At 53.3% G+C, this 25,646-nt stretch overlaps 7 protein-coding genes across 7 annotated transcripts in view, besides 2 other annotated features; all 7 read left to right on the top strand.

Moving 5' to 3' along the window:
* Positions 1 to 537, top strand: part of LPMP_205360 (calpain-like cysteine peptidase, putative) — a gene marked incomplete at both ends in the record, with an annotated part of 2,448 nt that extends 1,911 nt beyond the window's left edge. The window contains one exon of the mRNA XM_010700432.1: positions 1 to 537. This exon is cut by the window's left edge and continues 1,911 nt beyond it. Coding sequence (XP_010698734.1) covers positions 1 to 537 — 537 coding nt within the window.
* A 2,639-nt stretch (positions 538 to 3,176) lies between these two features.
* On the top strand, positions 3,177 to 5,246 carry LPMP_205370 (calpain-like cysteine peptidase, putative; the record flags this gene model as incomplete). The annotated part of the gene is made up of 1 exon (XM_010700433.1): positions 3,177 to 5,246. One exon carries the CDS (start codon positions 3,177 to 3,179, stop codon positions 5,244 to 5,246), a length of 2,070 nt encoding a protein of 689 aa, XP_010698735.1.
* Positions 5,247 to 9,861: 4,615 nt separating this feature from the next.
* Positions 9,862 to 12,093, top strand: LPMP_205380 (calpain-like cysteine peptidase, putative; the record flags this gene model as incomplete). Its single annotated transcript, XM_010700434.1, has 1 exon — positions 9,862 to 12,093. The coding sequence occupies one exon, from the start codon at positions 9,862 to 9,864 to the stop codon at positions 12,091 to 12,093; it is 2,232 nt and encodes a 743-aa protein (XP_010698736.1).
* A 3,529-nt stretch (positions 12,094 to 15,622) lies between these two features.
* Positions 15,623 to 15,932: a repeat region.
* A 506-nt stretch (positions 15,933 to 16,438) lies between these two features.
* LPMP_205390 (hypothetical protein) lies at positions 16,439 to 17,524 on the top strand (the record flags this gene model as incomplete). Its single annotated transcript, XM_010700435.1, has 1 exon — positions 16,439 to 17,524. The coding sequence occupies one exon, from the start codon at positions 16,439 to 16,441 to the stop codon at positions 17,522 to 17,524; it is 1,086 nt and encodes a 361-aa protein (XP_010698737.1).
* A 582-nt stretch (positions 17,525 to 18,106) lies between these two features.
* LPMP_205400 (calpain-like cysteine peptidase, putative) lies at positions 18,107 to 19,741 on the top strand (the record flags this gene model as incomplete). Its single annotated transcript, XM_010700436.1, has 1 exon — positions 18,107 to 19,741. The coding sequence occupies one exon, from the start codon at positions 18,107 to 18,109 to the stop codon at positions 19,739 to 19,741; it is 1,635 nt and encodes a 544-aa protein (XP_010698738.1).
* Positions 19,742 to 20,974: 1,233 nt separating this feature from the next.
* LPMP_205410 (calpain-like cysteine peptidase, putative) lies at positions 20,975 to 21,415 on the top strand (the record flags this gene model as incomplete). The annotated part of the gene is made up of 1 exon (XM_010700437.1): positions 20,975 to 21,415. One exon carries the CDS (start codon positions 20,975 to 20,977, stop codon positions 21,413 to 21,415), a length of 441 nt encoding a protein of 146 aa, XP_010698739.1.
* Positions 21,416 to 22,205: 790 nt separating this feature from the next.
* Positions 22,206 to 22,491: a repeat region.
* A 1,332-nt stretch (positions 22,492 to 23,823) lies between these two features.
* Positions 23,824 to 24,225, top strand: LPMP_205420 (hypothetical protein; the record flags this gene model as incomplete). Its single annotated transcript, XM_010700438.1, has 1 exon — positions 23,824 to 24,225. One exon carries the CDS (start codon positions 23,824 to 23,826, stop codon positions 24,223 to 24,225), a length of 402 nt encoding a protein of 133 aa, XP_010698740.1.
* Positions 24,226 to 25,646: the final 1,421 nt, after the last annotated feature.

Raw genomic sequence — 25,646 nt, forward strand, 5'->3', positions numbered from 1 at the left:
TGCGTGTTCACGGACGGCGTGCCGTCTGCTGTGCTGGAGATCGAGGTGCAATCGCCTGCGTGGTTCACGTTTGTGATTTCGCAGGACGACAGGCGGTGCCAGGTGAACGCGTCGGAGTACAAGCCTGTGATGATCAGCATTGCGGAGCCCGTGGAGGGCGACATGTACAAGGTCGTTATGAACTCCTCGGCGAACGGCGCGCGGCCGACGTCGGACAAGTGGACGTTCCTGCAGGCGCGCGACATCTCGCTGATCCACAAGCTGGACGTTGGGAAGTACATTGTCGTGCCGCGCATCATGCCCTTGGATGACCCGATTGAGCCTGTACCGTACGTGCTGGGGATGATCTGCAACAAGGAGGTTGGCAACGGCGACGTAAGCGTGATGTTCAAGCGCCTGGACGCCGACAACCGCGTGTTTGAGAACTTCCCGAAGTTCGAGCCGGAGCTGATGGAGGTGGAGCAGCCGGTACAGTACCAAAAGCGCGCGCCAGGGGAGGGCTTCCCGATGACGCAGATGGGGGAGGAGCTGCTGTAGTTGGGGGTGTTAGTAACTCACTGAGCAGGGGGAGGGCTTCTGAAAAACGACTTGGTACCGCAGGAGAGTTCTGAGCGTTGTGAGTTGGGCAGCCGAGGAGTCGGCTAAAGGTATGGAAAGTGTTGTATTTTACAAAATTGTGAGGAAGACTGAACCGTGACGCTTGTGCGCTGAGTGGTAATGAGAGATGAGTGAGCAGAGTTGCATGCTTAAGCTTTTGTTGTGGGACTGGGGGAGAAGTGATGTTAAGCTGGGTGATTCTCTCAGGAGAACGTGTCACCTCCTTTGCGGTACTAATGACGCCTTTCAACTGCTGCCCGCAACGCAGCCTTTGTTTTCGTGCAAAAACCCGTTTGGTTATGCTAGCGTGCCCCCTGTTGGCTACCTGTGCTTAGACAAACGTGCTGCTGACCTATTTTCGTTGGTGCTATTCTTCGGACACAGGAGTAACTTCCCCTATTCTTTTCAAACTCGAGCTTACTGCTTCTTTTTTCTTTCGGATGAGAGGTGTGAGTGCCCTTTGTGATGCTCTGTCATCTCTGTGCCTTTCACTTGACGCCCGAGGTGTTTTCGGACGCGCACCTCACCATAGCGATTTGTCAAGACATTTTGTGCTTTAATTATTGGCAGCTGCCAATGGTGACAATGTCAGCAGAGCTTTTCTTTGCCTTCTTTGTGCTCCTTGCACGAGGTTTGTAGCACCAAATGTGTGACCTTCATGAAGTTTGGACTTTTTTTTTGTGCCAATGATATGTCGACTGGCGGCTCTTTCAGCGCTATTTGTTTGCTCGATTTTATCTGCTTTTGTGTCTCGCATTCGCTGTCTCTCTCGATGGCCGCTGGGTGGAGATCTCAGATGGAGCACCTGGCAGAGGGGTTGGGCGTCTTTTTTTGTTTCGGTTGAGGTCTCTCTATCTTTTTCACCATCGTACCTTTTCGGGTCTAAGACATATCGATTGGACATCGCTTCTTTCCTTCTTGTAAGTGCTGTCAATACCTTTCTGCATTTTCTTATTACCTGACAACAAGCCCACGATTATGTAGAGGCCGACTGGGCATTTTTCCCGTTTCTTGTTCTTTGATGCCTCGTGAGCGTGCGCCACGCGGGATGTCTTCGATTTCTCTTTTTTCTTTCCTCTCATTCTTCTGCACCGCAATAAAAGTGACGGACTCGACTTTGCGAGAACAAAGGTCTTGCGATGAGTGCCTCACGCGAGCAAGCCCTTCTTTCCTGAATTCCTCCTCCCACCGCTGCCTCCCAAGCCTGCACCAATATCAAGGAAGTAAAAAAAGAAAAGGGAATAGAGGCGCCGCTTTGAAGCCATGCACCCACTCGATGTCCGCCAGCACACCGCCTCTTCTCCCTCGCTTTACTTCTACTTTTGTTTTTGTTTTACTATCTGTGTTTTATTTTTTTTTTGAGTATTTTTATCCCCCTTTCCCACCGACATCGTTACTCATTCACCGTGCGGTATTCGTTTCTTTTTCTTTTTATGCTTATGCTCGATTCCTTCCCTTCTGACCCTGATCTCTATTATGTGCACATATATGCGAATGACAAAGAGGAGGTTGCCAGCCATGCCGTGTTTCCTCTACCTCAAGGCGGAGCACTTTGCTCTGCCTCTAGCTCTTTGCTTGCCTTTACTGTCTTTCTCTTATGCATCTCAGTCGGATTCACCTCTTTTCTTCCTTTTTAAAGTTCATTAGAGAACAGGGCATTCTCCTTGTTCTTCTCTGTCTCCCAAAATACGTTCCTGGCATGTATTTATACAAGCGAAAATACTGATACGTTCCCCCCTTTCCTTCCTCGCACTCTATGAGTATGAGCCGTGTGCAGAGCAGCCAAGTCGAAAAAAGAGCACACATTGCTGAGGTGGCAATGTTGGCAAACGCGCATCGGATGTACAACGACGCGAAGCAACAACAAAAAAACACGACTGGGTCTCGGTGTCGTTGTGGGTCGTGGATCTCACAAAGTGCTCAGGATGATCTCTGATCGAGGGCGTTGAGCTCGCCCATCTTCCCTTTGGGTGTGTGTCTCTGTCCCGCACATTGGACAGTGCCTGCGCCTCAACACACCCAGTGGATGTTTTTGCCTTTTCTCTATCGCAGCCTCGCCCCCTCGCTGCTTTCCACACTCGTCCTTATCTCCTTCCGTGCATTTACTCTTTGTACTTCCCCATTCCTGTCTCCATGCCACTTCTTCCTCACCATTCGTGTAACCGTGTGGCGTCATATGGCAACGCCGTCTCTACCCTTCACCTCGTACATAACATCCATCGTTTTCGTGATCTGAACGCTGTTGTCTTTTTTTGTCGTTGAACTAGAGGGCGTAGCTGCACTGGTGTTTTTCTCTCCTGTATCCCTTGTGCAGTTTCTTTTCACACGCAAAGAAGAGTTGTTCTCTTGTCTCCCTGTTTGCGCTTCTTGCGTTTCGGGATTTTTTTTGTTGCACACCAGCCCTCACAGCTGACTACCCTTCCTTAGCAAAAGGCCCTTGCTGCCGTGCGTGCTTGTCTGGGATTCATAGTTCCTTGAAGCAGCTGCTGTGTTTCAAACAGTATATTCTTCATCAAACCTTCTTATACTTTTTTCTTCTTTACATCTCATCATATTCCTTGTACATAGAAAAAATCACGATGTCGATGATTGCCAAGAGCGGCAAGGTGGACGAGTTCGACGAGGGCTCTGTCGTACAGAAAAAGTACGGGCCCAGGGACTACCGATACGGTGAGCCGGTGTACAAGGGAGATGCAACTCCGTGCTTTGACGACGGCCTCCTCTTCCGCATTGTGGAGAAAAACAACAACCGCTGGTCTTTTTACAACGACACGACCCACACGCAGATGAGGGTGGAGTTTGTGTTTGGCTGCAACTCCGCCCTGCGCGCACTTGAGAATACAAAGATGGAGAAGCTGAAGAACGGCTCCTACCGCGCCACCGTGACGGTGTACCCAATGGAGACGGAGCTGTTTGTTGAGGGCCAGACAAATGGCTTCACTAGCAACATTCGTGCTCTGCCGCTGTCCGAGGATTACCTCAAAGACATGGCTCGCCAAGACTACGAGTTCATCAAGCAGGAAACGGCGACTCTGTACAACGCCGTGGACAAGGCTGCCACGATTGATGACATGGTTCGCACGTGTGTGCAGAACAAAATCAAGTTTGTCGACTTCTTCTTCCCCCCGGAACAGAAATCGCTGCAGATCGGCTCTCTCATGAAGCTGAAGGTGCTACCATGGGAGCGTCCGGGCATGTTCCTATCTGACGAGAACGCCCGGCAGGCGCGCCTGTTCCGCAACGGCGTGCACCCGTCCAACCTGGACGAGGGTGATTTGGGTGACTCGTGGCTGACAGGCGCGATGGGAGTGTTATCTGAGTATCCAGACAAGATTCGTGATATCTTTCGCCACCCTGAGAGTGTGGAGCAAGGACAGAAGGAACGCGAGTGCGGCATCTACCGTGTGACGCTGAACAAGAATGGCTGGTGGACGAGCGTGATTGTCGACGACTACCTGCCGGTGGCCGGCGGTCGCCCAAAGTTTGCCCGCTCCAAAGGCGATCCGGCCGAGCTGTGGCCCGCCATTCTCGAGAAGGCGTACGCAAAGATCTTTGGTGGCTACGGCTTCATCGTCGCTGGAGACCCCCTGCACGCGCTGCAGGACATGTCCGGATTCCCGTGCTCCTCCTTCGATAACGCGTTTGTGGAGTCCACTATCAACGAGACCTACGAGCTGTTTACGCACCTCAAGAACTACAGTAACCTGGGCTACCAGATCGCGTTCACCACGCCGACCCGCGAGGCCATCATGACGGCTCGCGGCGCCATCAGCTGCGGTACCTCCACGCAGGCGGAGCGTGCATACGAGAAGGCCAACCTGCTGTTGGGGCACACCTACTCCGTGATTCGCGTGGGCTACTTCGAGAAGTATGGCCTGCGCCTCCTGCACTTGCGCAACCCGTGGTCGCAGACCGCGTCGGACTGGAATGGGCCGTGGAACAAGCGTGACGCGAACTGGAATAAGTACACGGAGGTAGCGGACTACTTCCATTTTGACAGCGCCGATGACGGGACCTTTTTCATGGAGTGGCCCGACATGCAGGACTACTTTGTCGGCTGCGGCGTGTGCTTCATTCAGAGTCCCATGTACGACTACCGCATCCGCGGCACCTTCTTCCAGAACGTGCCGACGACATGCATGGAGATATCTGTTAGGCGTCCGATGGTGATCAACATTATTCTCTCCCAGGATGACAAGCGCGGCACCGACAAGGGCGAGAACGCTCCGATCATGATTAGCGTGGCCCACGGCATGGGGGCGATGGGGCCGATGCGCGTGGATATGAACAGCGGCTTCGATAATGACCACCCGTCGCCTGAGTACGCATTCCTGCAGAGTCGTGATGTGAGCATGTTCTACGAATTCACACCGGAGAACTCGCCGTACCTCGTGGTGCCGCGTGCCATGAGCCAGTTCGCCAAGCTTCCCTTCACGCTAGGCCTACTGTGCCCGTACGAGATCGGCAAGGAGACGAGCGAGGTCCGCGTGGCTTTCCGCGCCCTCGCTCCGGAGAACCGCATCTTCGACAACTTCCAGAAGTTCAACTGCGAGACGGTGGCGACGGAGACGGAGTTCCAGGCAAAGGGCCCGAAGCAGTTCTTCCCTGACATCTACGTGGGTACGATCATCCAGACTTCTGACGACTAACACCCACCTTGCTTGATATAGTTGATGTCTTTCGCTTCTTTCTACTGCTCGCACTTGCACATGTTTGCGCAGAGATACAACGAAGAGGTTGTAGTGACGGTGGCGGCGACGATTGTGAGTGACAAAGCGCAAGCCTCATCTCTTTTCCCTCACATTCAGTCTCCATCTCCTCTACCTGCCGGCACTTGCGCCACCGCTTCGTTTCCCACTCTTCCTCTTCCTCTGGGTGCCCCCAGCCAGTATCAGAGTTTCTTGCTTTTGCTTGCGTCGCGTTTGTACTGCTCTTCCCTTTTTCTCGTGCCCTAGGGCAAAGGGGAGCGTGCGAGGTTCTGGCAGCAGATGGAGAACTGTGCGCCCCCGTTTTTTTCTCTTTTGCGCAGGCCTTGCCTCTACATAGTTCACGTACTTTTTTTTTCCATTCTCCGAGTGCTTTCCCTCGGCCTTTGTCACTCTTTCTTTCTTTCAGTTGTGGCAGGGCTGTCTCTGTCTTACTTGCATTTGTGTCATTTTTCTTCGTTTTTTTTTTTTATTACGTAGTGATGCGCGTGTGCGTGGGTGTACGCATATGTCTCTATTACGCCTGGTTGGCGTGGCGTTCATTTCGTTGTACCAAGGAAGGGAGGGAAAGAGCCTTCATCTTTTCTCCTTTCGTGGCTGCGCCTCTCTCTCTCTCCCCCTACTTTGCGTTCCCCCTTTCAGCACCTCTTTTTTTTCTGTGCCTCTTCATTGTTGTTGCGGTTGTTGTTGTTTGCTTCGAGGGAAGTTGCGATGCCTTTTCTCATCGTCTTTTTAAAAAAACGGGTTTTGCTGCTTCCTCTCTCCCTCTCCGACCCACCTCCCACGCTGCAGCTGTGAATGCGTGTGCATAATTCACGACGAGAGCGGTGTGCGCGCGTGAGAACGAGGGCCCTCGCTTATTTTTTCCCTTTCAGTCAATGCAAGTTGAGGTCGTGATGTGTGTGAGTGAGTGCGTGCGTGCGTGCGGCTTCTTCGTGTATGTCGCGTTGTGTCCCCTGCACCACTACTCGTTCTTTTCACCTTGCAATCGCAGTTTACTGTTTTCTTCCCATGTTGTTTGCCGCCGTTATCCGCTTCTCATTTCTCACCGTTTTTCTCCGTTGTCTCCGTGCCTGTTTACATTTCTGAATTCTCAGCTTCTTTTTTTCCCTTTGGCCTTTCCTCAATTCACATGTCTTGTTTTTGGCTTTTTTATGTCTTCATACTTTAAGCCTTTGATTGTGTATGTCCGTGTGTGACGCATCGCCTATGTCTCTCTCTCTTTGATTGTGCACAGCCTCATCATTTTCCTTCCCTTTTTTTTGTGCCTTTGTCGTTTTGTTCCACTCGCTGCTTTGGGGGGGGGTTTCGTGTCTCTCCTCCTCCTCCTCTTCTCTCGCTCCAACAGATACACATCGTTCCCTTGCACCTTCTTAACTTTCGCTGTACTCTTTCGGTTTTGGCGACGTTCTGGAGGCGGCGGTAGATTGACCCCTCTGAGGAGAGGTCAATCTGAGGCCTCGGGATAGTAAAGCAACTGATAGAATGACTTGTGCAGATGCGTTCATGTCTTGTTTTCGTGTGCGCCTTTTCGACGTTCAAGTTGAGGTTTAGCACGAAGCACTGAGGTAGTTTTGGAGGAAGAAAAGAATGAACAGGACCTGCCCAGACACACAGCAAAGAAAGAGAGGATGCATATTTGTGGAGCGGTTGGATAGAGGGTAACGTGACAAGCAAAAGCCAAAAAGCAGGAAAACGAAGAGACTTTCTCACTTTCGTTCTCTCTGAATTGTCCTTTGCTTTTCGCCTGTGTTTCACTTGTCTTCATGTACATCTTCAGCGATTTTGTGTGTATGCCAGAGCACGGAGCGGAGAATGGGGATAGGGTCCGATCGTGGGTGTGGAGGCGGTGATCACACGGTGTGGGGCATCTGGAAGCGTTGAAGGAGATTCTTGTGGTCTGCAACAATGCCCTTTCCCTCTTTTCCTTCCCGCTTTTCATGATGTGCGTGTGCGTGTGCTTCTCCTATGTGACATCGTGCTGGAATCCACCCCCCTCTTTTTCCCCATTTTCATTCATGTTTATGTGTTCGCCACAAACTTCTTTTTCTTCCTCATACTTACTTTTCTCTGTTGGTACTCTTTATTGTCTTCCTCTTTTTTCTCTTCTCCTGTAGCGCCCCCCCTCCGATGATTAAGTTTCCTTCTAAAGGCGAAAGTGGTGCGGTGAATGGCGCTGCTGTTTTTTTTCCTTCTTGCTGTGTTTGGAGCCCTTCTCATGAGGAGGCGCATCCACCATATTTCTCTTTTTCTTTGTGAACTGCCCCCTCTTTCCCCGTCTACACATGTGCCTACGTGTCTCTGGGTGCGCCTTAGTATATGTTGACCCTTTTCTCCCTCTCTCGCCTACGTATTCCCTGAGTGTGTCTCGCTCTATATAGTACACTGTGCGCTCCTTTCCCTTGTATATATGTCTGTGCCCCTCTCTCACGCACAAGGCGAGTATCTGTTTCTCGTGCGGCACAGCTGCCGCTCTTTCTCCCTATCTCCATCTGTGATTTTAGTTTTCCTCTTCGTTTTGTCGACTTGATTGACTGTTTCTCTCTCTCAAACGGTGGTCTTTTTTCTTCTCCCTGCATTTCTTCGTTCGAGAGCAATTCGTCACTCAGAAAACCGAAGAGCGAGTAGGCAGCCCCAAACGAAAAATCGCCGAGTATACGCAATGGTTCCCATGGACGAAAAGCAAGTAGCCTCTCTCTCCGTGTATGGCTGCATTTGGATGTGCCCCAGCGACCCTGCGGCCCCCCTCAGGCGATGCGCTCATTTCTTGTAGGGAGGGAAGGAGGTAGAAGAGGCGTCTGCTGCTGAACTTGCTTGCCTCTCCCCGGTGCTCCTTCTGCCCCACCGAGCCTGGGGATAGTTTTTTTCTTTTACACGACAGAGCCACTGCTAGTGTCAGCACTTTCTGGAAGAAGTGGACTGTACTTATCGCTTTGCTCGCTTAGAGATGACAATGTACGCATCTACTTCCTTCCACTCCTTCGTACTCTTCCTCTCCTCTTACCTCTCCCTCTGTCCACACACATCACTCTCGAGGCACCGATGCGACTGCATACGTTGATTTTTTCCTACGGTCGCTCTGACCTAACGCTTAACCCTTTTGCCTTCCCTCCCCCTATATCCTACCCCCCCCCTACACACACACATACATACACGCAGCTGCTGCATGTCTTTTCCCTTTCTCTCTTTGGTGTCGATGACAGGAGAGTAGACTACAGGCTCCCAAAGGAAACTACTCGTATTTTGCCCCCAAGTATCGCGAAGCAAACACAAACACAACATAGGCAAACTATATGAAGGAGGGGAGCTTCATCACATACCCACCCACACCCACACCCACACATACACACCCACCTACCCACACACACACATACATAGACTCAGCTCCTTCATCCGTTTTCGCTGTCGAGCTGATTGGTTTTTACTCAGGCTACCTTTTGGCGAATACCCGGCACCTTTGGTTCCCTCTCCCCATTGTTCTTTGTTTCTTTCTCTCTTCGCCGGCACACCGTCCAGGCAATACGAAAGAAAAAGAGAGCAGCGCTCGCCACAATTCTGTGTAGATACCTCACGTGTGGGTGGCTTGTTTTTTTTTTTCCGTCTCTTGTGTAGTGTGCATCATTTCCTCCGTGCGCGTGTCTCGCCACGTTGCGGTTGAGATACCAACGTGGAAAATCTTCTGTAGCTCCGTTTCTTCTTTCTTGGCCTCATCACGTGCCGAACGACGAGTCTCCAGGTGCGAGTGATTATCTCCGCTTTGTGGAAGCGTTTATAATTCATCTCGTTCTTCTCTTGCCCCCTGCCTCCTCCCACACAAACAGTCAGCCGCATTCCGACAGGCCATCATTTTCCCTCTCCCTGTCCTTTCACTCTCTTCCTTCCATCCCTTTCTCCCCCACACATTTTAATCCAGCGCTTTGCGTCGCCAAGCCCTTCCACTGCTTTGTGTACTCATTCACTACTCCGCTCTGTTCATTACGTACTGACTTCCTCTTTCTACGTGTGACGTTTCTTTCCTTTCTTTTCCGGTGTATATATATTTTTTCGCTTCTACTCTTCTCCTTTTCTCATCCTACACCATCTCACCCGTTTCCATCTGCATTGCTTTTTGTCAGTCTCACCTGGTGTTGTTTTCACGGTTGTGTTTTCTGACGTTATACTGCTCTGCGCGGGCCCTCTCCCCTTCCGTTTTCTCTTCTCCTGGACTTGAGAAGCAGCTGCCTCACCCACTGCTCTCAGCGCACCTTCAGCTCTCCTTTGTCTCTTTCCAGCTGCCTCGCCGGAGTTCACGGGTCTACGGACCGCGGTCTGGAGGCGTTTTCTTGTGTGTTTAGTGCCTCGTGGAAGGAACACTCGCTGACGAAGACGCAACGAGCTGGCGCGCATAGGTAAACACAGCGCGGAGGCGCAGGTGAGGGACGGTTCAGCATTGTCTGCGCGGACGGGACTGAGGGGCAGGGCGATAAGAGAACGTACAGGCGCAAATTCACCAGTACTCAACTGACTACCCACAAACAAAGGGAACAAAGCTTAGGAGGCTCTTGAAGATCTATCTGCCATGTTTGATGAGTTTCGTGAGGATTCGGTAGAACCGCTACCGGTGGATGCCAGCAAGAACCCATCAACGCCATGGGTGAACTGGGGGCCGTCCATCGCTGGCGAGGCAACGCCGTGCTTCAAGGGTGGTTTTCTCTATCGAATTATCGATTCCAAGAAGAAACTGTGGGCGCTGTATAACGACACGTTTGTCTACGAAATGCACGCCACCTTTATCTTTGGGACTGCGTCGAACATGCAGCCCATCACCACCGCCTCATCCTCTGTGTCGGAGAATGGCGGCGAGGTGGATGGCAAGAACCGCGTCGTCGCCAGCGTTGAGGGCAACGGGCTTACAATCTCCATGGTTGTCTATCCGATGGAGACGATCGAGTTTGCCCGGGGCGACAAGTCGAAGTACAGCTGCCACTTCGACGGCAAGGCGCTCTCAAAAGAGTACCTTCAACTCGAAATGGCCTTGGCAAATGCCGAGCTAGAAGAGAACAAAGAGAAACTTGCGAGGTACACCTGCATCGCCACGGATCCTGAGAATGTCCTGGCGCTGTGCAAAACACACCAGTTGGCGTTTATCGACCCCTCCTTCCCGCCTGGTCAGCACTCGCTTGATGGGGATCGAGGCCTGATCGCGCCGAGCGCGTGGAGGCGTCCGGAGGCATATCTGCCTCTCGCCTTGAGGCGTCAAATTCGCCTGTTTCGACATCAGGTGGCCCCCTCTGCCGCACAGCGTGGTGAGTTGGGCAATTCATGGGTGATGAGCGCAATGGCTGCGCTGGCGGAATACCCGGACCACATCAGAGATATGTTTCGGCACCCCGTCAACCCCAAAGAGACGCAGCGAGACGAGGCGGCTGGCGCGTACCGGGTTTGGTTGAACAAAGACGGTCTCTGGCAGTCGGTGCTCATCGACAGCTATCTCCCCGTGATAGGCAAGCAGCAGCGCTACGCACGCAGCGCCAACGGGCCGTGCGAGATGTGGGTGTCGTATCTCGAAAAGGCGTATGCGAAGCGTTGTCACGGCTACAGTAACATCGCCGGTGGCGATCCGCTCTTTGCAATTCGCGACTTTACCGGCTTTCCCACATCGCGGCTGGACGTCCGCTTTCGCGAGTGCGTCACGGACCCGGTGAAGAGCGATATGTTCTTTCTTCGCATGGTACAGGACTACGAGAACGGATATGTTGTGCTGCTGAGTACCCCCGGCAACAGTGACCCACGCTCTGCCCATAGCGCATACAAAGAGAATGGTATTTTTGTGGGCTACGCCTATGTCGTGCTAGACGCTCGCGTGATTGAATCGCCGATATCTCGGCGGAAGAAGGTACAGCCGCTGCGGCTGCTGCGACTGCGCAACTCGTGGGAGGCGGCCACCAAATGGAGTGGCAAGTGGTCTGCCGAGTCGCCGATGTGGCAGGAGCATCCGGAAGCATGTGAGGCGTTTCCGCAGCACAACGGAGATGGAACCTTCATAATGGAGTGGTCTGAGGTGTTGGATATCTTTGTCGGCTTCGGTGTTGTGTTCAACCACTTCGGCTACGTCGACTACCGCATTCCCTTCGAGTTCCATGGCTCCGTGCCGGACTTGTGTCTCGAGATTCACGTGACGGAGCTGACAACGCTGACGCTCATTCTGTCGCAGCCAGACAACAAAGGCACAATGAGGGAGTCGGAGGACTACAACCCCATCATGATTTCCATAGCTGGCGCCACCACCACCACCACGAGCCCGGTTTTCCAGGACAGCAGTATGCGTAGTAGCGGGGCCTCAAGTCACACCATGATGGTAGGCAGTGCGCAGCTAGTGGCTCAGCATTACTCTATCCTTGTCAATTCCTCTGCGGACGCCGAGACTCCATCGAAGAGTTTTACATTCTTGCAAGGCCGCGACATCAGCGCTATATACACGTTCATCCCAGAACAGTCGCCATACCTCGTCGTACCACGTCTACTTGTGCAACAGCCTAGCCGCATCAATGAGGTGAGTGCGTCCAGTACGGCTGCGCTCTCAGCGTCAAACAGAGCTGTGACGCGGCCGTGTGTGCTCGGCGTTCTTTCACAGCTTGCCCTCACCCTCTATGGGCAGGCGCACGTTCGTCTGCGCAAGTTGCCAGCGAAAAGTCCTGTCTTCGATAACTACCTCAGCTTCACCAACAACTCCGTAGAGGTTGAGAAGACTTTCTATGTGAAATGCTCTGGCGCCAGTGTGGTGGAGCGTCGTGCGTCAGAGCTGAAGTAGATAGACCAGAGAGTGACCTAGCCATTGGATGGAGAGGGTATTTGAGAATCAGAGGAGGAAACACATTAATGAGCAGCGTTGTACCGCGGCTTCGTGAGAGAACGAGAAGGCAGGCAGGTTTACAGCAGTTTTCCACTTGTGGTTGAAAGCACTTTTCATAACTATAGGAAGAAGGTGAAGTGCAGGAGAGGGATAAGGCGAGAAAGGGAAGGGGGATCGTGGTTTTGCTGTCCAAGAGGATTGATATGGATAGCGCTCTGCCTTACCCGCTCCAACTTTTGTGCGTCGTCTTATCTAGGCCCACTTCCCCGTTCCACGCTTCTCCTCCCTCTCTCCCCACTTGGTTCCTTCTCCTCTTATAGGCTCCCGATGGCGATGCTGTGTGTACGGCGCGTGCGTGCTGCGACGCACGCCTCTTCCTTTCCTCTCTTTTTTCCACTTTCTGGTTTCATTGCGCTTTCTCGCCATCAACAGCAACGACGCAGGAGAAAAGAAACAGGAAAAGAGAGGTCTTCCCTGCTTCTTTTCTCCTGCGTTCTTTTGTGGCTCTTCTCTTGTCTTGTCCCCTCTCTTTCCTGATGGAAACAGAAAGGCGAAGAAGAAATACAGGAGACAGAAGAGGCAGAGAGCATCAGTAGTTTTGTGGAGTGATATGCATGCCAGCCACCAAGCGATCACTTCAGATGGGTAGTGAAACAACAAAGAAAGAAAAACTGTTTTCTCATGTCACTGCACGTCTCTCCTTCCCACATGTCTGGGTGTATAACTACTGGGGCTACTGCGCGCCTGCGTGTCAGTGCTGGTTATAGGGTATGCAGCTGCTGGGATAGCACTGCGGTGCTGTGGTAATTAAGCTCTGTGGAGCAAGCGAGAGAGTTGGAAAAACAAAGAAAAAGAGCAAGGGCATACGCGCAACCGGAAAGAAACGCGTCTACAGAGATCAACACAGCTGAAAAGAGCCAGAAGAGTGTCGACGCCTTCTCTCTCTTTCGCTCACGTTTACAGTGCGAAGAGAGGGGCACATCGGTGATCTTCAAGAGAGAAAAAAACAAAAAGGAAGAGGAATTAGAAAGTGCTTGTACGCCTGTGCAGAACACAAATGTCCATTTTTTCTCCTTTTGTGGTCATTGCAAATCCCTCCAACGAAAAGCAAAACAAGCGAACATGTATGAGTTCCGTTGTTGATAGGTAAGCGAGTGTACTGTTATGCGCCTCTCTCCGTCACTCTCCCTTCCTCATCATCTATTTCCTCCGTGTGGACGTATGTATGCGTGCTATTGTGCACGTCGGGCCTTTTTTCCTTTTCGCGCTTCTCTTTGTGTTTGCGCTTTGTAAATTCTCATGTCTTCGTGCCTTTCTTTTTGTTGAATTTCCTTTCCTTTTCGTGTTTGTCTTGTTTCGCTCGTTGCGGCAGACGACAGGGTGGTGGTAGTGGTGGTGGTGGTGGGGGGAGGAAACCGAATAACATAGCAGCAGACGCAACAGTGAACAGTAATGACTCGCAACAAACTCCCCTGAGGCTCTTCCTTCTTTTCGTCCTCTCTCTTACCCTGTTCTGCTGATGTGTTCTCGTTGTCTACACGCCTTCACCTTCCTCTTTCTTTCCATGTGCCTGACTCCTCTGTGTTTCTTTTTGTGTCCTTGAAAAATGACGAGGGGGTGCAAAGAAAAAGGTACGATCGGTAGGGGGGGGGGCGGTTGAATCCACAAAGGCAGCGAAGCAAGTAAAAGGGGATGGCCGTAGGCATGAAAGGGGGGGGGCTGAGAAAAGAAAAAAAACCTCCTCTTTGTGTCCCCACTGAGCGGAGGAAAGGGGAGTTTCAGAGGCAGACGTGACAGAGGAATAGCAGAGGGTCGTGGTAGGGGCTGCTATCTAGCACCACCACACACTTCTTTGGTGTGTGTGTGTGTCCTTCTCCTGTTTTCTGTGGCAGTTGCTCTTCCGGTCTTTCTCTTTCATGTTTACGCGGTTCTCTCTCTCCCTCTGTTTCTCCATTCCCTGTGCGTTTTCTTTTTGTTTCGTTGTCCTTTGTGCTTTCCGTTGTATCTTTAACGTTTTTTTGTGGTTATTCTCTGCCGCTCACGCGCTCTCCCCTCCTTTTCTCTTTTAATTATTTTCCTTCTCCCTTTTTGCTACACCCCCTCACTCTCTTTCGGCCTTTCTCTCCTTGTTCACCTCATGAACGTTCAAAGGCGAGCCACATGATCCCCCTTTCTCGCTGCGGGTCTCTCTTCTGGCATGAGGTCCTTCTCTTTCTCCTCCCTTCCTTTTTTCTTCTCTCCCAAGCACACACAGATGAAACAAAAGGAAGACAAGAGGTACCAGGTGGCGTCGTAGCAGTTTGTTGTCCTCCTTCTCTCCTTTCCCCTTGACACGCACGCACTCCCCGTTGCAGACGCATCTTGTCCTCTTTCTCCAGCTTCTCTCCCTCATCCCCCTCGGGCCGAAGTGCAGGCTCGCTTTGAAGTTGGCCACCAACTCTTTTGCATTTGGTCTCTCTTTCCATCTCTCTCCCCCTCTCCGCGTGTCTTTTTTGTGGCCTCCTGACTTTCTATTCCAGCTTCGACTTGTGCATACGCAGCACACGCGTCCCTTCCCTCTGTTTTATTGTGGATTTCCCCCGACTTTTATTAATTGTAGTATTGTGCGATGACGTCTGTGCGTTCGTGGGCGTGCGTATGCGTGTCTTAGTAGCATTTCTGTAAGCCCTGCTGCGAACCTTCTCTCCTTTCATCATCTTTACTTACCTAACCTCAAGAGCGTGGTATCTCTTCGGAGAGAGCTTGCGACAGTTTTCGCACTGACAGCCCCCTTGTTTTTCTTCTCTTCGCCTCTTGCGCGCCTGTGGGATTGTGCGCCGATTTTGTTCCTGTGTCTCTCTTCCTCTTCTCACCTCCTCTTTGCTTCTCTTAGTCGTTCTCTCTTCTCTTTTTCTGTCTTTCCTCGTCCTTTCCACTCACCTGGAGGACAGTGTGCACTCCACGTTCTCACCACCTATCTCCCTTTCTCTTTATTCCCTACACCCATGTACATGTACAAAGCATTTCTTTTTCCGCCCCAGTGATTGCTTTCCGCTTCTCATGTTTGTCGATAGCGGCTATTCACCTCTTCCCCCCTCTCTATCCCTATCCTTCTTGTGCAGTTTTGTCCTCGTTCTTTTTCTCTTTTCCCCTCTCTCGCCCTCACCCCCTTTCTTGAGCCTTTTTGTGCTCGCTTTTTTCCCTTTTCAGTTGCCTTCCCCCCTCTACGATTTCCCACGAGTATAGAAGAATACTGAAAGATAATCGAGAAGGGTAAGCACTGCGTTGGTCAACTCCCTTTTCTTGTGCGCTTGGTGGTTTTCGGTGTCGTGGGCACTCAATCCTTCCCCCCTTTCCCCACACGTCCCCCCTTCGGTAAATTTGCAGAGCATTCCACCCCCCTCTGCGCTCTCCTCTTCACTCCGTATTTCTCTCCCGCTTTATCTCTCTCTCTCTGTGCGTATGCACGTGACGATGCTAATTTTGGTTTGGTTTTTCTTTGCCCTTCTCAGGGCCCAGTGCCCCCCACTCTCTGTGTGGCGAAGCCAGGCAGCCCCCCCTACCCCCTGCCAATGCCGAGCCACGCCTGGCGGTGGCGACCAGCAGAAGAGGAGCGGCTGTGAGGCGGCCTGCGGAACGGGTGACTGGATGGGCGGAGCTTGGGACAAGAGGCCGTGCACCGATGACCGAGCTGGCGCGTTGCTGTACCGCATGTCCAGCGCTGCTTGGCGCGACGCAGTAGGTCTCTGACAAGGCAGGGGCGGGAGGGGGTTGAGGGGCGTTTGGCTCACCTCCCATTGCAGAGAATGGGTGTGTTGGCATGATTAAAAAGGAACGGGTGCGCGAGCTGCGCATCCATCGTCTCCTCATATCTCATTTTACATCGACTCTGGCGTTTGCTGCTCGTTATGTGCGCATCTTTTTTTCTCGCTCTCCTTCGGCTCTTGTGTGGCTCACTCTCGCTCTTTCTCTCGTTGCATTTTGCAGCACTGCTCGCTCGTATATGTGTACATAGCTCTTCATCGCTAGCACTGGGCACACACATACCCGCCATACCTACACCTGACGCTCAACAAGCCTATTTTTTTTCCGCGTTTGCTTGGTGGTTTCCTCGGAGGTGCTGAAATTAGAGTCGGCAGGGCTGAGGTACCAGGGGAAACACGGAGGAAGAGAAGAGGGAGCGATGTGTTTGTGCAGCGAGATGTAGGCCTGTCTAGCCTTTCTTCCGGCGTAGTGTTCAATAGCTCATTATCGTGCACTCTTTTTCTCTTTCACCATCTCCCTTTTCTCTCTCCTCTACTCTTCCTCTGTTATCTTTCTCAGCATGGGCGCGGCAGCGTTTTGCTTCAACGGGACCGAGGCGCGAGGCGCTTGTCATTCATCCCAACGCACAACCCGTAGCTCTTCTTCCACCTCTCCAGCGCGGAGGACCGCAACAAGGACAAGAGAGGCGCCGAGTACCAATGGAGGCGGCAGGGCTCCACCTCTGGCACCTCTCGCAGACCTCACGAGTCGCAGAATGCTTGCCTCCCCCTCCTCTGCCTCTTCGCTTCTGTCATTGTCGCCGACGTCCTCGAGCTTACAGGAGGCAGTGTCTGCACCGGAGGCCTCCGGCGCGACAATAGCTCGTCTGCGGGATGGGCCTCCAAGTACCGCCGCAACGCAGTCTCTTGTTGCGAGTGACGGCACTAGTGAACAGCATCGCATAGGGCCATTCACCACGAGGCGCCGAGTGTCAGCCACCACACGCGCGTTGTGGAGGGTAGCAGGGAAAGATAAAAACGGGCGCAACATCGGAACTGGAATGGGTGACAGCGCTGTGCTGCTAGAGGAGCACACGGCGGTCTTGCTGACGGCTCTCATGAAGCCCTACTGCTGCCTGAGCCAACGGATATGCGGTGCATCCATGGCGCCAACCTCCTCGCCGTCTTCGCGGGCGCTCGATCAGCTGATTGGCACCGTCGACAACCGAGGCGGCGTTATGAGCGGCTGCCATCAGGGGCATCACCGGAGCGCTTATCCCTTGGCCTTGGTACCGTTGCTTGAGCCGTTTGTTTTCGAACCAGCCCAGCCAAGGAAGCGGAAGGCAGGCGCTCAGACTGCCCCGTCTTCCTCCGTGGCTACGTGGGTGCCCTCCATGACGGCGTGCTTTGACGAGGGTCTTCTCTACAAGGTGGTGTGGAGGAGAGCCGAAAGTGCCGACACAGCTTTGACCAAGGAGACTGGTGGGGAGAGTGCTTACGTCATCTGGTGCTTCTTCAACGCTACTTGTGTCTACACAATGGAAATTGACGTCCTTTTCCCCGTGCCGCCGAGCTGTACAACAGCAGAGCCCCTGTCACTGAAAACGCTGGGGACGACGCAGATGGAGTGGATGGACGCGCAGGAGGATCCTGGTTCTCCGCTATAGCATCGGCAACGTTGCCTCGTTGCTCGGGTAACGTGTCCGCCCCTGAGCTGTGTGGCGTTTGTCGAGGGCACTGTGGGGCCCTTTCGCACCGTTATTCGTGCTGTCCCGCTCTCCATTGACATCCCTCTATCGGCGCGGTCGCCCTCCTTGTCGTGGCGCGCAGGCCTCGAGGCCGAACTGTACCGCCTTCCGCGCGCCCTCGGTGCCACAGCAGCGCTCGTCGTTTTCAGCCAAAACTATGTCACCGAGGCCGCCCTCAGTGCTTGCGTGGCTGCGAACATTCCGTTTGTGGACGCACGGTTCCTCCCAGGAGAGATGGCACTGCGGGGGAGTGAGGCGCGCTGCGCTAACTCAGTCGGCCACGTCGCGACTCCATTTACGTCGCCCCCCTTACTGAGTTGTCACTCCAGCGAGGCACTCGAAGAGAACTCTGTCGCCTGGGCTCGCGCCCCCGATCTTGTGCGGCGCCTTTTCGGTGAGCCAACCACTCACTCTGCCCTCGAGCCCCACGTCTTCTTTCTCCCCCTCAGCCCGGTCTTCATCGAACCCGGCGAGCTTGGCGACAGCTGGGTGATTGGCGCCATGGCGGCTGTCGCGGAGCACACACATCTCCTCCTCCGCATGTTTCGGCACCCCTTCAGTCAGCAACGAGGCGCCGCAGAGCAGTGCCTTGGCGCGTATCGTGTGACGCTGAACGTGCGAGGGTGGTGGCACAGCGTCGTGGTCGACGACTACTTCCCCATCACGGAGGGCGGCTGTTACATCAAGTACGCGCACAGTCGCCGCGATGTGCGGGAGCTTTGGGTGTCGCTGCTGGAGAAGGCGTATGCTAAGGTTCGTGGCGGCTACTCTAACATCGTCACCGGTGACCCGCTTATGGCGCTGCGTGACTTTACCGGTTGGCCGTGCGCCCGCTACGACATCGCGCACTTCAACAATATCGCTTTAGCGTCGTCCAGCTTTGCGTCACGGCTCTTACGGTACGACCAGCACGGATTTCAGGTCATCCTGCACACGGCTCCCCGCTTCGATTCTGCTGGTCCGATGCTCCAGACCGACATCGGTATCTCGCCAGCGGAGGCCGCGCTGCCGTCAATCGTGGAGGCTTCTGGAGGTGGCGCATGCGCTGGTGCAAGCGCTGCCCGTGGGCTCATCGCTGGGATGGTGTATCCCGTCATGCGCATCTTGCGCCTCAGCATCGATACACTTCGTGCGGAGCTGACGCTGTTCCAGGTGCGCAATCCGTGGCGAGACGTGGCGGCGTGGAAAGGAAGGTGGCGATGTGGGAGTCGCCTCTGGAAGCAGTGGCCGCATGTTGCTGCGGCGTGTCACATGCAAGAGTGCTCGCATCTCGATGTCAATGGCGACGTGACGTTGTCAACGGACAATCTCCGAGATAAATCAGTGGCACCACCGGCACCGCAGGCGGCCACCACTAATGCGTGCGCCTGTCGCCGCAACCAGTACATCTGGGTAGAGTGGTCAGAGGTTTACCGGTACTTTTCTGGATGTGGCGTCGTGTTCCGCCTTCCCCTTCACCACGAATATCGTGTAAAGGGTGTGTTCGAGGCTACGTGCCCATCTGTGTGCGTGCGGGTGTCGGTGGTCGCGCGCACTTTCATTGGCGCCATGCTGTCTATAGGCGACACAGTCGGGGCCAGGTCCTTGGCGACGAACACAGGCGACACGAGCCCATACCCGCCCATCATGCTCACTCTGGCGCGAGAGCAGGATGGTGTGCTGCACCTCGTGTGCAACTCGCAGCTTGACCCTGACAATCCGTCAGCGCGCTTTACCTTTATGCAGACTCACGACGCGAGCCTCTTCTACCCACTGACACCAGAGAACTCGCCATACTGGCTGATCCCTCGAGTCCTCGCGCCTCAGGTGCCCAATGCTGCTGCCGCTACTGATGGCGGTGCGAGCGCACCGGCACCAGATCCCCCGCGACTTCCGTATGTGCTTGGTCTTTTCCAAGAGGAGCAGGCAGGAGAAAATGGATGGCGAGCCGAGTTCTACCACCTGCCCCCGACATCCGCAGCCTTCCGAAACAGCACGTCGTTTTCCCTGGGCAGCAACGTGCGGGCGGTGGTGGCCATGTTCCAGGCCAAAGCACCTCACGCGGCCTTCCCGAAAACGTATGTGAACACGGAAGTGTCGGAGCGGGAGGCAACACCGGTGGATGAGTTTGTTGGTGCAGCACAGACGCCAAGGTGACGCGCGTGTGCGCACGTCGAAGCCCGGGCGTCTTTCTGTTGCGCCCCTCTCTCATCCCGACTCGTGGGTGTACTGCCGTTGGCAGCGTAACGTCTCTCTCCTTTTCGCCTTTACTCGCCCCTCCGGCTGTACGACTACTGGACTTGGCGGAGTGCTCTCTACTTCCTTCAAACTCACACTCTGTCTGCTCTTCATGTCGCTTTTCTTGTCGTTTCTCTTCACACTTTGGAATGCACACAATCATCAGCTTTGCGCCACATCCACCCCTTTTTTGTTTTGCGCCCTCCCCCGGCCTTCTCTCGCCGTGCACGTCTTCCCCCCTGTCCTGCCTCTTGTTGCACACAGAAACACCAGTAGGGCGTGTCGCAGGGGTGCCGTTGCTGTGTGTGTGTGTGTGGAGAAAGCGCAGTGCTAACTGAGGTTATTCTCTTTTCGTGTGTGTTAGGCTTCTGTGCTTGCCTTCGCGCAAGAGGAGACTGCTACCCAGAGCGGAGCGGTGGGGTGGGGTGGGGGGGATCAAGGCTCCATTGATCTCCTGGAGAAAGGAATGAAAGAAAGGGCCGCAAGAAATGATCTTTGCTCCGCTTTGCATATCTGTCCAGTGGCACATAGATAGCCTCATAATGACTTGCACGGAGGGGTGAGGCGCAGCTGGAAAGAGCTGCACCCACTCATACATCTTCTCACTTACTGCCCATCGAATGGCTACGCTGCGCACCAGATGACCGGCAGCTGGGTGTCTCTTGTGCCGCTTTCACTGCACAGACTTGAGCCTATGCCTCCCATCTCCGTGTACTTCTCTCATCCTTCTTCCAACACAACTACACCGATCCCTCCCTCTCTCTCTCTGTGCGTCTTGTGGAGCATAATGTCCACGTTCTCCTCCTCCTCTTCCAAACACGCACCACACACCTGTATCACCACCATTAAATTTTATTTCTCTCACAAGCGCTGGATTCAGTGACTACGACATTTTACGTCTTCTTCCGATATTCCTCCTCTGCCTTCTCCCACGACCGACTTTGCGTGCCCACCGACACACACGTTCGGTCTCAATCAGACACGTTATCATTTGTTGGATTGGTATATACATAGCGCGAGCAAGCCAGCTTGCGCTGGCTATTCTTCTGTTGTACCCCCTTTTCATTGTTGCTGTGCTCGATCCCTCCTTTTTTCGTAGCTGTCTGCCCATCTTTCCTCTTTCGTGTTCATTTGTTTTCCTCTAGAGACATCATGGGCTGCTTCAACTCAACCGACTCCGTGCCTCTTCAGGACCCCACAAGGGGGTACATGTACACGAACCCCAAGGCGAAGGGGACGAAAGAGGCGCTCTTTGGTGGACTCCTCTACCGCATCATTGACGAGCAGGAGGGGAGCTGGGCCTTCTACAACAACTCGAAAGACTATGAGTTTCACATCAAGTACCTGTTTGGTGCTGATAGTCACGTGAACGCACTGAGCGACACCGCAGTGACGGTGCAGGATGACGGCATTCTTGCCGAGGTGTCCGTTTACCCGTTGGAGACGAAGGACTTTGTGCGGGGCATGATCGACGGCTACGAGAGCAAGCTTGAGGCACTACCGCTGTCGGAGGAGTACTTTGCGCAGCATCCAGAGCTCGACGAGGCAGCTTACTACCGCCGTCTCGAGGCGCCCAAGAGCAACCAATTCTAAGCCTTCCCCAAGGAAGACCTCTTAGTGTCACCTCTCTCTCTACGCACGTGTCTTTTTTTTTTTTTGCGTCTGCGTATGAAGTGGAGGCGGTGCTGCTGGTGCCTGTGCGTCAGCCCTCTTTGGTTTTCCTCTTTTGCTTTTCGTTGCTTGCCTCTTACACTCTCCCTCTACCTCCTTGTATGCATGCCGGCGATGTTCCTCCTTTCTCTTTCTGCATGCATGCGCGTATACGTGCACGGTTTTCTTTTCGCTTCTTTGCGGGCGCGAATCTACTTACATACGGATGCAAGGGGTGAGAAGACCCGGGGATGGGGGGGGGGCGGCGGCGGCGGCGTTTTTTTTTTTACTCGATGTCGTCTTCTTAATGATGTGCTCTTCTCCGTACTGCGTGTTTTGTTTCTAATGTGCACTCACAGTCTGTCTGTGTCACCGCTCCGCCACTCGACGGCGAAGGGCAGCAGCAGCTGCACATGGTCAGTTTGTTCTCCACGGAGAGGAGGAAAGCTGGATTGGAATGGAGCAAAGAGGACAAAAAAGTGGAACAGGAAGTACACTCGATATCTTCACCCTTGACTCCGCTCTGTTATTATTTTCTTTGCTGTCCGTCACGTCTCTGTGTTTTTTTTTTCTTCTCACTCTCACTCTCGCCCTCACCCTCTCTCGCTTTGTATCCATGTGCGTAGGCTCTTCTCCCCCTCTTTTTCTATTTTCTCACGCTATGCCGCATTTTTGTTATCATTGCTGCTACATGTACGTGCTTCCTCTGATGTCGGTGGGGCTGGGACACCCCTCAGTGCCCAGTGCCCCCACTCTCTGTGTGGCGAAGCCAGGCAGCCCCCCCTACCCCCTGCCAATGCCGAGCCACGCCTGGCGGTGGCGACCAGCAGAATGGGAGCGGCTGTGAGGCGGCCTGCGGAACGGGTGACTGGATGGGCGGAGCTTGGGACAAGAGGCCGTGCACCGATGACCGAGCTGGCGCGTTGCTGTACCGCATGTCCAGCGCTGCTTGGCGCCACGCAATGGGGTCTGTGGCAGGGTCTGAGTGGAGGGGAACTCGACTCGTGTTCTGTGGCAGATAATAGAGAGCTTGCGACAATGATTTGTTTCTACTTTGGCTCTGCATCAAGTGATGCTCTTTATGATTGCAGGTGAACTGCTGCTGCCGCCTCACCTTCCCTCTCCCTTTCTCTGTTACATGTTTGCTTGTGATGTTATGGAGTGTGAGGTTGTGATTCTGGCCGCTGTTTTCTGGTTTCTTTATTGCTGTTTCCTATCCTTTTTTTCTCTTAGAATGGCGATGCCTGTCTTTGTGTCCGGGGTTTTCTCGCTCTTCACCTCATCTTTCTCTCGTTATGTGTATTCATGCAGAGTGTCTTCACCTTCTCTTTGTTGTCTGTTTAGTGATGTATGGAAACAGAGCTGATTTGCTGTCTTTTTTTTGTTTCTCTCGATTTTCTCCGCACATCTCCCTCAGGGCCACGCCTATTCTTTTGTCGCCGCTCTCTCCCTCTCTCCCTCCCTCTCTTGTATGCGGGTTGATATTTTGGATGGGCGGAGTTGATTTCGGTCTCTTGTCTCTTTTTTGCACGCATCCAAATCTTTCTCTTCGCTTTGCATGCGCACCTCTCCTTTCTTCGTTCTCCGCTTATCTCTCATTCCCAAGCTTCCCACAGAGTGCTGGTTGTGTGTGCGTTCAAGAGGCGATGCAGACCTTCGACGCTTCTCAGAGGAAGAGGAAAAAAATGAAAACATGTGCAAAAGCTACGGAATGCAAAATACACATACCTGTTCCCTCTCGCAAGACGCGTTTTACACAGGAGTGAAATGCGAATGCGAGCTATCATGTGTCGTGTGCGGCTGCCTTGTGAGCTGCACAGTGTCGTTGAGGAAGGCACTGCCTGTAGTGCGTCAATAATGGAAATGTCCATGACACACCGATGCCCCCAGTACAGTTGAACGAAACCCTCGGCTGCATGTGCAAGCGCTCCTGCCATTTGCGCTTCCCCCCTCCCCCTCCCTTGTCCGCTCTCCAAAGGGCTGTGGTGAGTCCCAGGGAAAAAAAAAATCGAAGCGGTGCCCCATCCATCCACCTCCATCTTTCCCCCTCTCATCACTGCATCGTCTCACTCGCCCACCCACAGTGTATTGCAGATTAGCCCCTTTCTCGCGCTCGTTTTTCTCAGCTTTTGCACTGCTGCTTACCCGCCACCCCCTCCTTCCTCCTGCTCTCTCTCTACTTCCCTCCCACTCCGCACCAGCACCTCATCATTAGCCGACGCCTCGTTTACACATTAGCGAGGTCTCGGTGTGTTTGTGTACGCCCGCTACTCTTCTCTCTTTCTTCCACTTGTCATAATTTGTTGAATCGACATCACAAAGCCCAAAAGAAAGAAGACCATAGCATCACGATGGGGTCCGGCAAGTCCAAGGAGGCCGCTTTGGTGACCTACAAGAATGGCAGGCCCACCGTCAAGGGGACCAGGACATACTCGATGTTCAGCAACATTCTTTACCGCATTGCCGACACGGACGCCAACCGCTGGGCCTTCTACAACGATAGCAAGGATTACATCATTCATGTAGCCATCCTCTTCGACTACGACTCGCAGATAGTGCCCCTTGGCGACACTACTGCCTTCCGCATTGATGACCCGGATGAAGGTAACGAGGACGACTTTGGCAAGTATCTGTGCGAGGTGGATGTGCGCCCGCTCGAGACACAGCTGTTCGTCGAGGGGTCTGTGACGGGGTGGCGCGTCGATACCCTCGAAGCCCGCACGGCTGAGGATGAGCGTGAGTACCGCCTTTAGGTTGCACATATGTGGCGAGAAGCGGGGAGGACAGGTAGGCGGAACATGAAGGAGACCAACACACAGTCTCGTGCCTCACTAACTTGTCCTTACGACTTGCACTGTGCACTCATGCCTGTGCTCCTCTCTCTTTTCTCTTCTCTTTTCTTCTTTCTGTCGTTCTATTCCTGTGAGAACTTCCCTGGCCTCTATGAAGGTGCCGCAGAGCATGGCAGGAGGGTGTTAGTGGAGAGAGGCGGCAACGAAGCGGAGTGATGAAGACGAAAAGAGGGAAGTGTTAGGATCAGTAGGAGGGGAGGTTTAAAAGCGAGGATATTAGCGCTCACTGGCGTATTAGGGAGCTCGCGTGCGTGTAGGGGAGATACAAAGCCCTTTTCTCTCCCTTGTGTCCTCGTTTCTTGTACTCTCTCTCTCCATACCCCTTTTGTGCTATCCTTGTCTCTCTTCTTTTCCCCACTTCTTTCTGTCTGTGGTCGCTGTGACTGGGAAGCATCAGCTTTGTCCTCGCTGCTATCTTTCTGCTTAGACGCTCGAGACGGTGCAAACGTGTGTTTGTGCGCGTCTTTTTGTTTTGTTTTGCTTGCGGTTGTTTTGTTCTTTGCTCTCTTTACTCTCCTCATCTCTCGCTGCCTCTCTCTTCTTCCTGTGAGGGCGCGCCTTGTGTGTTTCTGCACCTCTTCGTTACTCTTTTACCTACACGCGCTTTTTCCTTCGCCCTCTCCCTCCACGTCGCTGTGACTCACTTCATTTTATTTCTTTATTTTTCTTTTCTTGTTCCTTTGTCTGTCACACGTGTGCCATCGTTTCCGATCGTTGGCTCTTGTCCACTTCGCACTTTCTGTCTTCTGTCATCCTGTTGTTCACGCAACGGCCGATGTACACACGTGCCTATGTATGCGTGTAGTGTATATGTATATATGTGTGTGTGCCGGTAAAATCTCTTGACCTGTGCATAGTCATGTCTTTCTCCTTTTCCCTTTCCTTCCTCTGTGGCGTATCTTTGATTGTTTCTCAGTGTGCACGCCTTTCCCTCTCTACGCGCTTGTGTGTATATATGAGGGAGGGGAGTATGAGTGCGCTGGTTGAGATAGTTGTGTGTGTGCCTCTCCATCTCTTTTTGCGCTCACTATGTCTGTTTTTCCTACCTTGCTCCCTGTGTGTGTGTGTGTGTGTGTGTGTGGTTTCTCTATTCCCTCCTCCCTTTCTCTTTGGGGATTCATTACTGTGACTGCAGTCATTGACGTTGTGCATGCGAGTCATTCCTCCTACTCGCTTGCAAACAGTCGTTTTCCCTCTCTTTGTTCAGCTCTGTAACTCTTCCGCGGCTCTCTCTATCTCCTGTGTCTTCCGTGCACTAGCAAGGAGTGGCGACGCACGTGCGGTCCGTGGCTCTCCCTTATTCTTTCCTCAGACTACTCCCC

This window comes from Leishmania panamensis (assembly GCF_000755165.1).
Source record: "Leishmania panamensis strain MHOM/PA/94/PSC-1 chromosome 20 sequence".
In the NCBI taxonomy this organism is placed as follows: Eukaryota; Euglenozoa; class Kinetoplastea; order Trypanosomatida; family Trypanosomatidae; genus Leishmania; species Leishmania panamensis.